Source organism: Danio aesculapii, chromosome 16 (genome assembly GCF_903798145.1).
Source record: "Danio aesculapii chromosome 16, fDanAes4.1, whole genome shotgun sequence".
Taxonomy (NCBI): domain Eukaryota; kingdom Metazoa; phylum Chordata; class Actinopteri; order Cypriniformes; family Danionidae; genus Danio; species Danio aesculapii.
The window spans coordinates 1,126,309-1,141,241 of NC_079450.1; the positions used below are offsets into that span (position 1 = coordinate 1,126,309).

At 37.5% G+C, this 14,933-nt stretch overlaps 2 protein-coding genes across 2 annotated transcripts; one reads left to right on the forward strand and one right to left on the reverse strand.

Moving 5' to 3' along the window:
* Nucleotides 1-193: 193 nt before the first annotated feature.
* Nucleotides 194-4,849, reverse strand: LOC130243022 (uncharacterized). The gene is made up of 4 exons (XM_056475048.1): nt 4,530-4,849; nt 3,912-3,950; nt 3,488-3,563; nt 194-2,449 (listed from the first exon to the last, which is right to left on the reverse strand). The coding sequence occupies exons 1-4, from the start codon at nt 4,847-4,849 to the stop codon at nt 551-553; spliced, it is 2,334 nt and encodes a 777-aa protein (XP_056331023.1). The 3' UTR covers nt 194-550.
* An 80-nt stretch (nt 4,850-4,929) lies between these two features.
* Nucleotides 4,930-10,985, forward strand: LOC130243025 (serine/threonine-protein kinase pim-2-like). Its single transcript, XM_056475051.1, has 7 exons — nt 4,930-5,005; nt 6,009-6,097; nt 6,190-6,231; nt 7,403-7,528; nt 7,817-8,072; nt 9,522-9,641; nt 10,885-10,985. The coding sequence occupies exons 1-7, from the start codon at nt 4,930-4,932 to the stop codon at nt 10,983-10,985; spliced, it is 810 nt and encodes a 269-aa protein (XP_056331026.1).
* Nucleotides 10,986-14,933: the final 3,948 nt, after the last annotated feature.

Sequence of the window (14,933 nt, forward strand, 5' to 3'; positions counted from 1 at the left end):
ACACTTGAGGAGTGAGTAAATAGTGAGTAAATTAAAATTTTTTAGTGAACTATCTCTTTAGAAATACATTTTAATCATTAAGACGTTTATCTCAGGGTAGATGCAACTTGTACAACTTGTTGCAACTTTCATTAATTAAACGTAAACAATTGTTTGTAACAATGAAGAAAACTTTCACTATTTAAGGCCAACATTCAGTGAACAATTAAAGCGATCGTTTTACTTTATGTACTTGTCAAATAATTGTACAGTGTGTACACGTATGAAAAATAAACCATTTGAACGGTTCCAAACCTATTTGACTGAACAGTTGAAATGAACAATTTGATGATTTAATGCAAACATTTGGTTGCACCAAAAAATGTATCAAATCTCAATCATACAAAAAAACTCAATCATCCAAAATAATAAAGGTTGGTCTGCATTTAATGTAGCCAGCAATATTTAAGTGCAAAACTGTATACAGTGTGAATTAACTGTATGAAGTGTAATAAGAATGACTGAAAACAATAGCTTGCATAGGAGCTGGCCACAACTCAGACTAAATCCACTAAACTATGTCCATGACCCAGATGTTGCTTTCAAGGACTTTGTTCATTTCAGATCTGAAATCAGGGTAGTTGTCATAGTGCACTGAAAGTCTCAGAAAACAGCCACATGTGTGCGCCACTGGTCTTCTCTCAAACCCTTTAAGGTCTGTGAAATCAACTGTTATAGCTTTGCCTATAAACAAATCTGATCCAGTACAGAATCGAAGAAACAGAGACTGCCGTTTTGCATCACACTCCCTCAAGTAAGTTGTCAAGTGCTTTGAAATGTCCTTTTGCTGTACATTCATTGTTTCAGGAAATTTGAGAGATTGCACAATTTTCCTCACTGTTGGTTGTAATGCACAGTACACATCTTCAATTTCCTCAAGGTCCTTCCTCAGAGGTCCAAGTATGCCTGCCCACTGTTCAAGAACATAAGCTGGCTCTTGAATGAGAGTTTTGTGAGCCAGTTCTTCCAAAATTTGCTTGAAGTTTTCATCTGTTGGAATTTTTCGACAACTGTAGTTGTCTAAGGTCTCAAGCAATTCCTCCTGGTCTGCACTACAGAAGTCTGTTCTGCAGCTTTCTAACACAGCACACTCGTTTTCTGAGACATACTTCAAAAAGTTCTCAATCAGATCACTTTTCACAGATCCCTGTATTGCTTGCTGGAGGATGACAGGTGCAAGTTTTATTGGGAGATATTTCTCTTTCTTCCAGCCGAACAAAATTATTCGGGCCACACTTTCCCACTTTTCTTTGCCAAAGTCATGTCTAAGAAAGGGAACTTTAAAACTGTTCCCCAATGTGCACTGATCATAAAATTCCTGCCAAAACTCTGATAAGCAATCCCGAAACACTCCACCAACATCATGGCCCATCTCAAACTGTCCATTTGGGAGGAGCAGCTTCACTTCTACTTCACTCTGTGTATGAGTAAGGGTTTCATCACAGAAATGGGCAATGAGCTCAGAAAATATTTGTCCACGATGAACAACAAGGATTTTTGTCTGTGGAGCAATGGGTTCTGGGCTCAGCGGCAAAGTGTCATCTAAGTTTTGTTCATCTATTCCAATGATGTCACCAGTGAGTACTGTCACTACATTGCTTGAATCCAAGTAATCAGGCAAGGTCACTAAAGAACTTTGAAAAGATACATTCAGGTCATCTTCTGCAACATGATCCTCTGTGGAATGAAAGGGAGATGCAGTGTCATTAACCGGACTATCTACATAAATAACATCCATTTCTGAAGGAAAGAAGTCATTCATCCCACTGGAAGTAGAGGGAAGGCTTTGATCCTGGTTATTACTATGAAAGTCCTCCATTTGATCTGACATTTCCTCTTCACTTTCTGTTTCCACTTCTTTCTCCACCTTTTTTGTTGTCAAGTAGAACCTCATCATTGTGAGTTTGGATGCATTATACATTTCCCCCACTGTAGATTCTGCATCTAGTGACACTTCCTGATAATTTGTTAGATCCAATTCAAACTCAGAAATACTCCCATGAGAATTTTTTCCATTTGGAAAAAACAGACAAATTGCCTCCTCAATCAGCTCTTTCCTTTTCCATTCTTTTGGAACACTCAACTTCCTTGTTCCCCCTCCTTTTTTTGCTCTCATTTGAACAAAGCCCTGCCCATCATGGTGCATCCACCCCATCTCAATTTTTCTTACAATACGCTGAGAATGTTTTTTTGTAGTATTTTTGGTTTCAGTTTGTGAATTGTCAGGTTTTTGTCTTTTGGTCAGTTTTGATTTAAGGCGCTCAAACAGCTTTGACTTACTGCAAGTTCTCTTTCCTGGTTCTCTTTCTTGCCTCCTACAAAATCCCATCACAGCCAGTCTGTCTCCATATGAAGGAAAATAGCTTTTCATTTGATCATCAGTCATTAACAGTAGGACACTGACATCAATCTGCAAAATAAATAAATAAATAAATAAATACAGACACACAACATATAGGTGTCTGTGTGTGTGTGTGTGTGTGTGTGTGTGTGTAATCCACCTATGCAGAATCCGGAATTACAAATGCAAGTGTTAATATGACTGAGTTATATGAACATCTGATGAGTCGAAGAATAAAATAGAGTTGTGCATAAAGTAAATCAGACTAAATTTTGGGTACCAAAACTACATAACAACAAATCTTAGTTGTCTGAATATATGTAGCAGCTTGTACAGTCAAATACAATAACTAAGTTAGTAAAATAAGTTACTAATGTATTCAAGTAAATTACTCTTAAAGTCTGTTGGTGTATGGGTTTCAATATTTACATTTAAATTACACTCTGACTTCTTGTACTTTGTACTTCCTTTACTATATACTGTAATACAGTAAACGTGCTATATTTGATGTCTTTTTATAAGAAATCCAAAAGAAAGACATTGAAACATCTGGGGAGTTGATACAGTAACTGAGCTAAATAAGTTAACCTCTGCTACCATCTACTGGTTATAAATGGCAAGTTCATGTTATTTTCATTCTTTAAGTCTTTAATTTCTGCCATGACATACATTTTGGTACTTTGCTTTTCAGTAAATGTATTAAATGTCTGTAATATTCTCCAATTGTGTAGTACTGTTTTCTTTAAGTATGCCTCTTAGTAACTATGTATGGTTTAAAAAGGGATGTAAAACATGGTCATGCAAAATATGGCATTAATATATGTTTTTTAAGTACCAATAAACAGCCAATCTGCTAGTATTATGCATGTCAACAAGCAACTAGTTAATATTAAGAGTCAGTCAGTAAACTGACGTATAATCGAAAGTGTTTAGGTAAACACTGGAGCTTTGCCAAAGTGTTTAGCTTAAGTTATTTATTGTAAAATAAACAGTATATAATCCCTTTAAGAAATAAAACTGCAAGTGACTTAAACATGGATAAAAATGTCCACTTCTTCCAAATTATGACTTTTAAAGTGTGTGTTAAATTGTTTGTTTCAGTATTACCTTGTCTTCCTCCAGTCTTTTGATAGTTGTTTCGGGAATGTTTCTCTCCCTCAGTAAAATTATTAATTCGTCCATCCTACAATGATAGTTTTAATAGGAAAACATAGTGAGGCTAGAGGCCAATATAAAGCCTAGACCGAGTATATAAGCCAGAAAACAAAATGCATGTACTTTTGTGGTTAGTACACTGTACAAAACAAAGCAAGCTTTGAATCTAAACCTAATTTTACTCCCTTTTGGTGCAATGATATTAAACTACCATGCTTAATTGTCCATAAAAGCAACAGGACTACGGTCTAGGAAACCGCATGAGCACGCGCCAAACTTTCGGATTTTACACTCGCCAAAGGCTTCTATTATAACACGTAATTTACTGTAACACTTCATATCATTTTATCATACCAAAAAGTAAATTTGACCATACCTTGCCGTCGCAGAAACGTTCACCTGCTGGCGACAGGAACTCCCGTAACGTAATATGAAATGTCGTAAGAAAGTGTCGCAATTCAAAAGAAATAAAAGTTAGAAATCTGACTTAATAACTCAGAATTGCGACTTTATAACTCAGAATTCTGACTTAATAACTCAGAATTGCGACTTTGTATCTCAGAATTGTGACTTAATAACTCAGAATTGCGACTTTGTATCTCAGAATTGTGACTTAATAACTCAGAATTGTGACTTTATATCTCAGAATTCTGACTTTATATCTCAGAATTGCGACTTTATAACTCAGAATTCTGACTTTATATCTCAGAATTGCGACTTTATAACTCAGAATTCTGACTTTATATCTCAGAATTGCGACTTTATAACTCAGAATTCTGACTTTATATCTCAGAATTGTGACTTTATAACTCAGAATTCTGACTTTATATCTCAGAATTGCGACTTTATAACTCAGAATTCTGACTTAAATAAAAATTTTTTTAACTTTTTTTTTTTTTTTTTTTTTTTACTTTTTTTTTTTTTTTTTTTCTTCAATGAAATTTTTTTTTATTCAGTGGCGGGAACGGGCTTCCATAGTAAACAGTCACTTAACATCGGAGTACAGGAGAATCGTTTCCCATTAATCAGGACCAAAGCGTTGCGGAAGGATTCCCTCTTGCCCTCCTCCCGTGCTTTCCTCACGAGAGGACACAGCTTGTATCGTGCTGCCCTGTCATCGTCGTTTGGTGACAGGCTCCCATAGACGCAAGTCATGTCACGACCTCGGCACAGTATGAGGAGGATTATGACCGATCTGGCTTTGCGATCAGCGCGTTTGGGACCCACACGGTGAGCAATATCAACACTGTCCTGAAGAGCATCTGGAACGACCTTTCCTAATATGCTGAGACACATTTCGCACATCTTCTCCATGTTTTTCGCTAACATCATGTAGCTTTAGACAGCACCTCCACCTGTAGCGCTTACAATCTTGTACTCTTGCGTTCAGCGATATGCGCGCCGACCTCTGCTTCCACATGATGAAGAGCCTCTCTGTGCTCACCGACATCCAGAAGAAGCTGTTGCACCGTCGCTGACAAACTTTTCATTTGTCTGGAGGTCGTTTCTGAAAGCTCCGCTACAACAACCTCGTTGGTAAAGTTCAAACAAGAGTCAAAGCATCGTGATTCCGTATCACATTGGAAATTCAGTCCAGAGCTGCAGGCCGATGCAGAGTCATCAAATCAATCAGCCGTGTTGGACGCGTCAAAAACAATCATGCCAGGCCTCGCGTGATTAACTTTATTATTGCCTCTTTTCCCCATGAAGAGATGTCTAAAGAGTTATATAATGTCCACGCGTATTTTATAATGTCATCACCAGTCCTAAACAGTAGGTTAATATATCACTTCACCTTATATACCCTGAAGAATAAACGCGAATACCTGTACCTACATGGCCGCCATCTTGGTCTCCCTCTACGCTACGTCATAAATAGAACGCGTTCTAAGCTGGAATGTCAGAATTTACCAGACGCCTGACAGAGCAGACATATATTGAGAAACTCCGCATTTGGACACTCAAACAAGGCGAACAGATTTACAATCTGAGAATTAATCGCAGTAAACCAATTTATACACCTTAGAGAACGTGATTTACTGCTAATAAAAATGGAACAAAGTATGTTTTATGTTCCTGGTCCTTCGGGACAAAGCAGACCATCGTGTACACAGAGATTAGGACCTTCTCCTGGATCTGGTACATTTTAATGTATCTTTTAATGTTTTGTAACCCTTTTGTTGCTGTTCAGTCGTTTTAATCCACTCTGGGTTCATTTTGAGGCTTAATTTGGCCTCCACTTCCTCTCCGTTTCAGCAAATGGAGTGATTTTTAGTGACAAAAACTATTTTGACATATTTTGAGAAAATGCTTTGGAATTAAAAAAATTACATAAAAAATAATAATTCAGGGCAAATTGGCTCCGCTTTGTTTATGTTGGCGGCTGTTACGGGTTAAATTGCTTTATTTTTTATTCTGTCTGTTCATAACAAGAACCTGTCTCAAATGAACATGCTGTTTTTTTATCTTTCAGTGGAAGAAAAGTATGAATTGAGAGAAGAAATTGGAGCGGGCAGCTATGGCAAGGTCTATCTTGGTATTAGAAAAGCGGACGGAAAACGAGTAAGTCTATTCTCCCTAGTCCAGTTTAGAGGACATCAACTTTGAATCATATTTGATCGCTCACTCATGTTTTATTCTGATTTCATCCACAGTTTGCCATCAAGTTGACTTATTCCGTAGTTAACAACGATGTGGTAAGGCTGAAAACATCATCTGTGAAGCATCACAAAATACACTTAATAGATGAGTCTGTCTACAGCTGTGGTTATATGTACAAACTTTATACAAATATCTGCTGATCATTTTGTGATTCACTGCTGTTTTCTGTTTATTTATGGTTATGATGGGAATTAATCTGTGCTCTGTCGAGTTTTGATGCTGAAAATTCAACTCTGCAGTTTAACACTGATATATCGTCACCTTAGTTAGAATTATAAAGTTCTATCTGACATTGTCAAAATTGAGTTATTCACATATTCTTATTAAATGACAACTTATTTACATTATGGGATGTTTTTTATAAGTTGTTTACATTAAGACTTTTTGTTTAAAAAACAAATGTTACACACATACTGTTTACTATGGAATGCAAGAACTTTAAAGCTCAATATCCCAAAATCATTCAGAACGCAGATAGAACCTTATAATTTAAGGTGACGAGATATATATATAAATATATAAAAAACTAAAAGTAGTCATATGCCAATATTCAATAATTCAGTATATCATAATAATGAACATGCACAATAATGTTGCATCAAACATGCCATGAATAATTATTATTTACACTTAAAATTGTTGTATTCTGCAACATGTTGAAGACTTAATAGGCCATTTATTTTCAAACATGATTTCTCAAATTAATCTGGGCTACGACATTGAGAATTCAGTGACTATTTGTTTGTCTTTTGTTCGTTAACTCTGTACAGTAAAGTCCTCTTAACATGAGTTAATTTAACTAAAGTAGTTTAGTTTATACTTTATTTTAGTGTTACCTATTGTACTTTATAATTTTTTTTGCATGTATTTAATAAGCAATACACCAAGTATTGCTATTATCATACCTATCTGTTTCACAGTTTTGCTCAATATCTTGATAATACCAACGCTTCCGCAATTCATCACATGAAAATCTAATACAGTCAGAAGCTGAATTAGCAGGTTTTTACACCACAATTGACAAGACCAGTACAGATAATATATATCAAGCTCCCATAATGCAATTCAAAGCATAAATAAACACACACACAAAACATGAATCACAAAATACAGAAAACTGCTGATTTACAGATTTTCTTTTACAGTTATATTGAAAAACAGGATTATATGTCGTTGATATGCAGCTAATGTGCACTTTATTTTTAGCCTGGATATCCGAAACCACTACCAAACGAAGTGGCAATGATGATAATTGCAAGAGACCCCCCCAGCCCGCTGTTCATCAAACTCCATGAATGGTTTTTGGTTAAAGAGAAGAAGTTGGCAGACGGGGTAAGTCTATTTCTACAGAACATTTCACTGCAGCAGGGTTTGTCTCGTTTCTTATTGTCCTCTTGATTTTGTAACTTAAAATTCTTAAATCAAGAAGCATTTCTGGACAAGAAAATAACTTTGTCTTGTTTTCAGAAAAGCTTGTGGGTTAATAATATGCCGGTGCGGTAAGCGAAATAAACTCGTTTCTACTTTAAAATCTATCCTGAATGTAACTGGAAGCCAGGGTAAAGACTGACCTGAGGACTGCTGTCATGTGCTTTCTTAATTCACTGCATTTGCTTTCAGAAAGTGGAGAAGACAATAATGTTGGTGATGGAGTATCTTGCCACATGCAAAACACTGGAGGATTTCCTGGAGGAGCACCAACACCTGGAGGAGAGAGATGCGCGCTCACTGATCTTGCAGATTGTCAAAGCAGCGCAGCAGTGCTTGAGGCGGGAAATTTGTCATTGTGATATTCATGATTGTAATATCCTGGTCATCAGACCGCCTCTGCACATCAAGCTAATTGATTTTGGTCTGGGGAAGCGCATCTTCCATGGTAAGTCTGATTATTGCAGGAGGGTGCAGAGCAATTCCATGCAAATGTCAACGAAATAGCGAAACCCTTTCTAAGTTCTTTTGTGTAGGCTTGTATTTTACAGTCCTTTAAAGGGCACCTATGGTAAAAAAAATCTACTTTTCAAGTTGTTTGGACAGACATATGTGCATGTATGGTGTATAGAGCATCATATTGGGGTGATATAAACACACCCAGTGCTTTTTTTTTAATTTAACAACATAAAAACGGTGAACCAATTAGGGCGGTTTTCAAATCGACCGCTACCTGACGTAGGAGTGCGGTCCCCCCGCCCACCAATATTGATTGACAGGCGCATCATCATATCCTCAGTTTGTTGATTCTCGTCCGTCATTTTCAGCGTTAGTCGAAGCGATATCACTAAAGGAACACGCTAGCTCTATTTTTAGATGCAAGGCTCATTGGGCTCAACACAAGATCAATATTCTCCACATTATCGCTCTAATCGGAATTATTGGTTGTATCTTTAGGTAGGTTTGCAAACATGTGTACTTCTCATTGAGTCTACCTTATACTTCAGCCGTTTGCATTTCTCGCGATCCCAGAAGCTCCCTGTGATCTTAACTAGCATGCGTTTTACAATTCTAAACATCGGTTTCTATCAGGGTACACTCAAGTCGACGGCTGGGTGCTGCGGACCGCTGCAGAAACCTGTTTAGAATTCAAAAATGCGTGGCGCGACGATTCGGGACACGTCATGTTTTTGCTGCGGTACAGAGAGTGTCTGGTGTGCCGTGTCGCGGCTTCGAGCGGTGCATGCGGTGCCTCAGTCAAAAGTTAATTCAGTGTGCGTGGTTATTAGTTTCTGTGTACAAGCTCGGCACTTGAAACTAGCACACAGTTGGCTGTAAAACTGTACAAAGACACAAATGATTTTGTACTCTCTGCTTGGTCTATGTCAGAGTCGTACATGTACGACTGAATGCTGATCCTCTCCTCCTTTCAATCTGCCAGTCTGTGTTGCAAACGCAGAGCGGGTGAGCTCATGGCCCCGCCCACTTGTTACGTTGGTGGGAAGCCGAAACTAAATTACATGTGAAGCAACACACCCTCTTCTCCTCTCCATTAGCATTGTGTCTTTTGACTTGTTTAATTCACTGAATTTCTATAAAGTATGTTGTGTACTGTAAACTCAGACATAAATAACGAATGTTTATTTTCCTCATGTAAAATATGTTTACGGATAGATATTTGTCTGATCCTGTAACTCTGTGGTTAGTTGTTTTGGGAAATATAAAGCGATGCTTCATTATAATGTTACCGTATACTTCCTCTGTCAATTTATGTCTTGAGTTTTTACTGCAAATGTCACATCCGTAACGCTGGAATTGCTCAGCAGTAAACTGTCTTTAGTGTAATGATCATGATTACTGAACTGTTTGCTCAACACTACACATCTCTTCCTGACAGATCCAGAGAAATACCCGCCAGATACAAGGATATCTCCAAAGGATGCGGTGAAAACTACGGTGAATCAGCTGTATTTCATCATGTCAGACATAGCAAGACGATGTTCCAGCACACCTGCAGGTAAGAAGATGACTCCAACTAACACTGTTCAAACAAATGAGGCCAACATTAGGAAAATGAATCATTTTCTACTGGTATATTTACATGAAGACTGAACACACTTAGGGCACAGCGGGGGTCATTCAAGTCAATCTTGAGCTGCCAGCTATGAAAGCATTTTACACCACAAAAACACACACACACACACACACACACACACACACAATCTGCTCTATATCATGATAAAATCCCCCCCACCTTTACTGTAGTGGGAGTTGAGTGTTGAACACTGCTGAAATACTGCACAATGATGAGGAAAAACCCAAACATTCACAGAGTGTGTGATGAAGATCTGGGGTCTGTTCTTCCTACATGGATTACTCAATTAGCTGGATTTGTTTATTGAGGATTTGACATGATCCAGGATCATTTTGTTCCTCAACTTATCCGAGAGTTGTTGTCATAGCAACAGCTCTGGTAGCTCAAACCTGCTGTGGAGCAGCAGCTTATTTCATATAAACAGGATTAGATCAGGTCTTTTCAAGCAAAGGTAATACTGAATGTACCAAATGCTGATATTTTCTTACAGTAGTAGTTATATACAATTGGGAAAATAGTGAAAAAAAAATGTATAGTTTCAGTTTAAAGTTAGCAAAAAAATATATAAATGTCTGCACCAATGGCCTAGTGGTTAAGTGCGTCGACATATAGCAACACGGTGACCCTACTTCGATTCCCGGCTTGAGGTCCTTTGCTGACCCTGCTCACAATACTGTCCTGTCTGCAACCTCTACTGTTCTTTCCAAATAAAGGTCAAAAACCCCTAAAAAATTATTTATAAAATATATATATATATATTGCATTGTTGATCATGATTTCGAGGATCAATAGATCTGTCCTTCACAACACACACACAGCGATCTCAGATCAGTTCATCCAGATATTTTAACCTGATTCACCAACTTGTTTGAAGAACCAAATTAGCCAGAGATCAGTTATCAAGATTAACAGATCCAGGATGTGCCAAATCATCTTAGATCATTTAAGCGAGCTACGGAGAATGGACCCCAGTTTGTTTCTTCATACTGAATAGATCTGAGGATTGAAATTAAACTGATCTGCTTTATTTTAGAGGTTTAGAGACAACAGGATGGAGGTGTGTGTGTGTGTGTGTGTGTGTGTGTGTGTGTGTGTGTGTGTGTGTGTGTGTGTGTGTGTGTGTGTGTGTCCACGATTAACCCACTTTCTCTTTTAAATGTTACAGATTTCCGGACCTTTATAAATGCCTGCTATACCATTGATGATGACACAAAGATCCAGCACACAGTGGAGCAGATTCTGGATCAGCCATGGCTTAGAAACTAATAAAAATAAAGACTGTTCCAGACATGAGTAATTTATGCTTTCCACCCTGAAAGAGGACCTGTTTTAGAGGAGATTTTAGAGCACAAGTGGTTCAGCATGACGTAGAGCCCATCAGCAGCAGGAAACAGGGTTTCATTCTTCCATTTTTGTCATTTGCTGTTTTCCGCTTCTGCTTCCCAAATTCTGCACTTCCTCCTGCGAGAGTTGCAGTCAGAGCTGCATGCAAATGAGGGCCGGTTAAAGCGTCCCCATTGGTCCACCAGCTCTAGACCGACAGCTCCTCCTCCAGCCAATCAGGCGAGGAGGGAAGCTGACGTCACTCTAATGGTGGCCGATGCGCACAGGCGACGCCAGAGTGTTAGTGAGGTTTTCCACCAAGGCAACCCGGGTTACTGAAATATATTTGTGTAAACTGGCATTGAGCAGGTTAAAATGATCAAAACAAAGTCATCGGTCCAGCACGGAAAAGACATGTTCAAAGCAGAATATCGGACTTCAGTAATGTTTTTCAGATAAACAAGTATGTTCACTTGGCATGTTTCTTTAATATCTGCAGACATAGTATGGTATTTTTATGCTTTAGAAGAGTCAAACACTTACATACAGCACATTTAAAGGTTTGATAGTTAAACGTGTTCGTTAATGAATGATAATCAGTCAGGGTTAGGGTTTAGGGTTAGACATACAGAACATAGAGGAGTAATCATCTTTCACTAATGAGGCCAAATCTCACCTCTTTCTTTCTGTTTTCTGCTTTCCCAGATCCCTCTAAACACTCCATTCTTTGTTTTTAGGGTTAGGGTGTTTGTTAGGGTATGGTTAGGTTTGAGTTAGGTTTAGGGTTAGTTTTGGTTAGGGTTATGGTTGGGTTAGGGTGTTTGTTAGGGTTATGGTTGGGTTAGGGTTATGGTTGGGTTAGGGTGTTTGTTAGGGTTATGGTTGGGTTAGGGTGTTTGTTAGGGTTATGGTTGGGTTAGGTTAGGGTTATGGTTTGATTAGGGTCATTTTTTTGCTGTTTAGTTTTAGTTTCTCCTCTTTCTTCTTCTCCATCACTGTTGTGTGTCCACTGCACAGATTGTTATTTATTTATCATTTCTGTCTAATTGAGAGCGGCCTATGAACCCCATGGAGTGTGTTGAAGCTGTTTTCTGCTGATCAAACTGTAAACTATTGTCTTCAATAAAGTGGATCTCTGACTCCTGCTCTTTGTTCATCACACCGGCTCCTTGCATTAACATAAGTGAAATCCTTCAGCGTAGTGATACGGGACTGTAATGCACTCAAAACATGCCTGAACTACTTTATCTGTGTGTTGATCTGACAATAAGTGTGAACAACACAAAACAACACATAGAAGATCTGTTTTACACACTGCAGACTCAATTTAGCCTTTATAGAACAATATTTCTGCATCATGTCATGTTTAAAGCACATTGCCTTGCCATTTATATGACAATGTGAAATATAAGAGTGTGTTGACTGTGATTTGAGGAATCCTACTGTAATATCTACTGAACTAGCGCCAGGGCTTTATCAATGTCATCACCAAATGTTGAGCTTTAGCCACAGAACAATGGTTAGAATGGAAATGACAGAGGCACACAGTTGAAGTGGTAAAATGTAAGAATGCAATATACAATTACAATAAAATAATCAGCTGAAATCAATCATAAATGACTTCCATTCATACGCACACGACCTCGGCTGGGTCAGTTGGTGTTTCTGTGTGGAGTTTGCGTGTTTTCCCTGCGTTCGCGTGGCTTTCCTCCGGGTACTCCGGTTTCCCCCACAGTCCAAAGACATGTGGTACAGGTGAATTGGGTGAGCTAAATTGTCCGTAGTGTATGAGTGTGAATAAATGAGTGTGTATGTGTTTCCCAGTGATGGGTTGCAGCTGGAAGGCATCCGCTGCATAAAACAAAATGCTGGATAAGTTGCCGGTTCGTTCTGCTGTTGCGACCCCAGATTAATAAAGGGACTAAGCCGAAAACAAAATGAATGAATGAATGAATATCATCATACTTGGTTAACTCACTTTGTAAATAAAAAGCAAACAATAATGTGTCACATTAAATTGAGTTAATTATAGTTAATTATTTAAACAATATTTAATCTAGTTTATATATTATTTTAACTTAACTGATTCTCTGATTATAAACTACTATCTTTTACTAAACTGTAATATATATATATATTTATTTATTTTTTAAATTATTCATTAACAGTTAATTTGTTTGTAATGCTAAATTTGTTGCAACTATAATTACAACAAATTACCAGTACTTTATGGGTTTAAAACAATATTTTGCTTACTATAAATTACTGTAGAATTTAATGTGGGAAATCATTGATAAAAAAGTCAATAGAAAATTAAACAAATACACACTATTAAATCGCTTGAGTAAAATATTAATATAGTGTTTTTATTACATTTATTACACGTAAAAATATTTTTATTACATATAAAGATGTATTATTGCCTATATTAACTTGTTATTATTTGCTTCATTATAAATGAATCCATTATATAAATGAAACCTGTACAATTTAAATCATTCAGCATGGTCAGCAAACGAGTATCTGCTATATTGACTCTCATCTGACATGATCATCTATGATGACTGATAGAAAACTGTTCAGTCTATTATATTGAATGGCGATCGGAAACATGTTCCCCATTCGCCTATCTTGATCGCATTATTTGTGAAATAGTGAACACTATTGTTTATTGTGTACAATATTTATTAACAATATATATATACACAATTATATTGATGACATGACTAGGTTCGAGAAGACTTTAATAACATTAACATCCGTCGTAACATCATAAGGTTTGCCTAGATCGTGTGTGCTGAATTGTGTGTGCCTGAAACATGTGTGGTTCTGCGGTCCTGCAGCTGGATATTATTGGTCCAGAGAGGTCCTGTTTTGATACTCGATTGGTCTCACACAGTCAAGTGATGCGATTCCGCAGGTCAGAGTTCACCAAGCTTAAACTTTGCACCGCAGCGTACTGCGAAACTTAACGCATGACCCTGCGTTTCCGGTCTGATGCATTCGCGTGCATATGAATGGAAGTCTATGGGAGGAAAAGCCCAGTGTGACCGCAGCGTCAGTTGTGCCAGCTTAACCAGCCCCTTTGGCCAATTCACCACAGCAGTATAATATTGCGGTCAGGCCAGCCGCCAGTTCTAAATGAACAGGGATTCTAGCAGCAAAGGTATTTTTGCGGTCACTCTTACTCTGCGTACTACGGTAGAGTGCTAAAAACTGAACTGAACTCAAATACTGTTGCTGCTAACGCATGTTTGTCATGATAGATCGGTTTCTATCACGGTCTGATGATAAAGAATTAAATCAGAACGAACCGAATAATAAATGAATGCAACAACAACAACAAAAACGAAGTTTTAAGGCTGCTTTATCCGTATATACAAATTATATACAAATCACACAGACAGCACTACTTTGTCCCTGTGTTAAAAATGTTTAATAATAAAACTAATTGATTTCACAAGCCAGCTACACCTTATATTGACTGTGCCACAGTGTCAATTAAATCTTTTATCGTGGCCATTTACAGCAAAATTATAAAACAAGAGTCTTTTAAACCTTACACATTACGCTGCTTTGTCCCAGATTAAAAAAATAATAAAAAATAAAACTATTAGACATCACAGGCCAGTTTTACCTCAGATTAATAGTAGACATTACCACAATGTTACACTTCTCAGTGTTACACAGTGTATAGTGTTACACAGTGTAAACACTTCTCAAGGGCATCTGATGTGAAATTATAAAAAAAGAGCTTTTAAAACCTTACACTGCTTTGTCCCTGATTTCCAAAAATAATAAAAACCTTTAAAAACCTTTAAACCTTACACAAAACACTGCTTTGTTCCCGATGTAAAAAACAAAAATTAAAATAAAACCATTAGATATCAC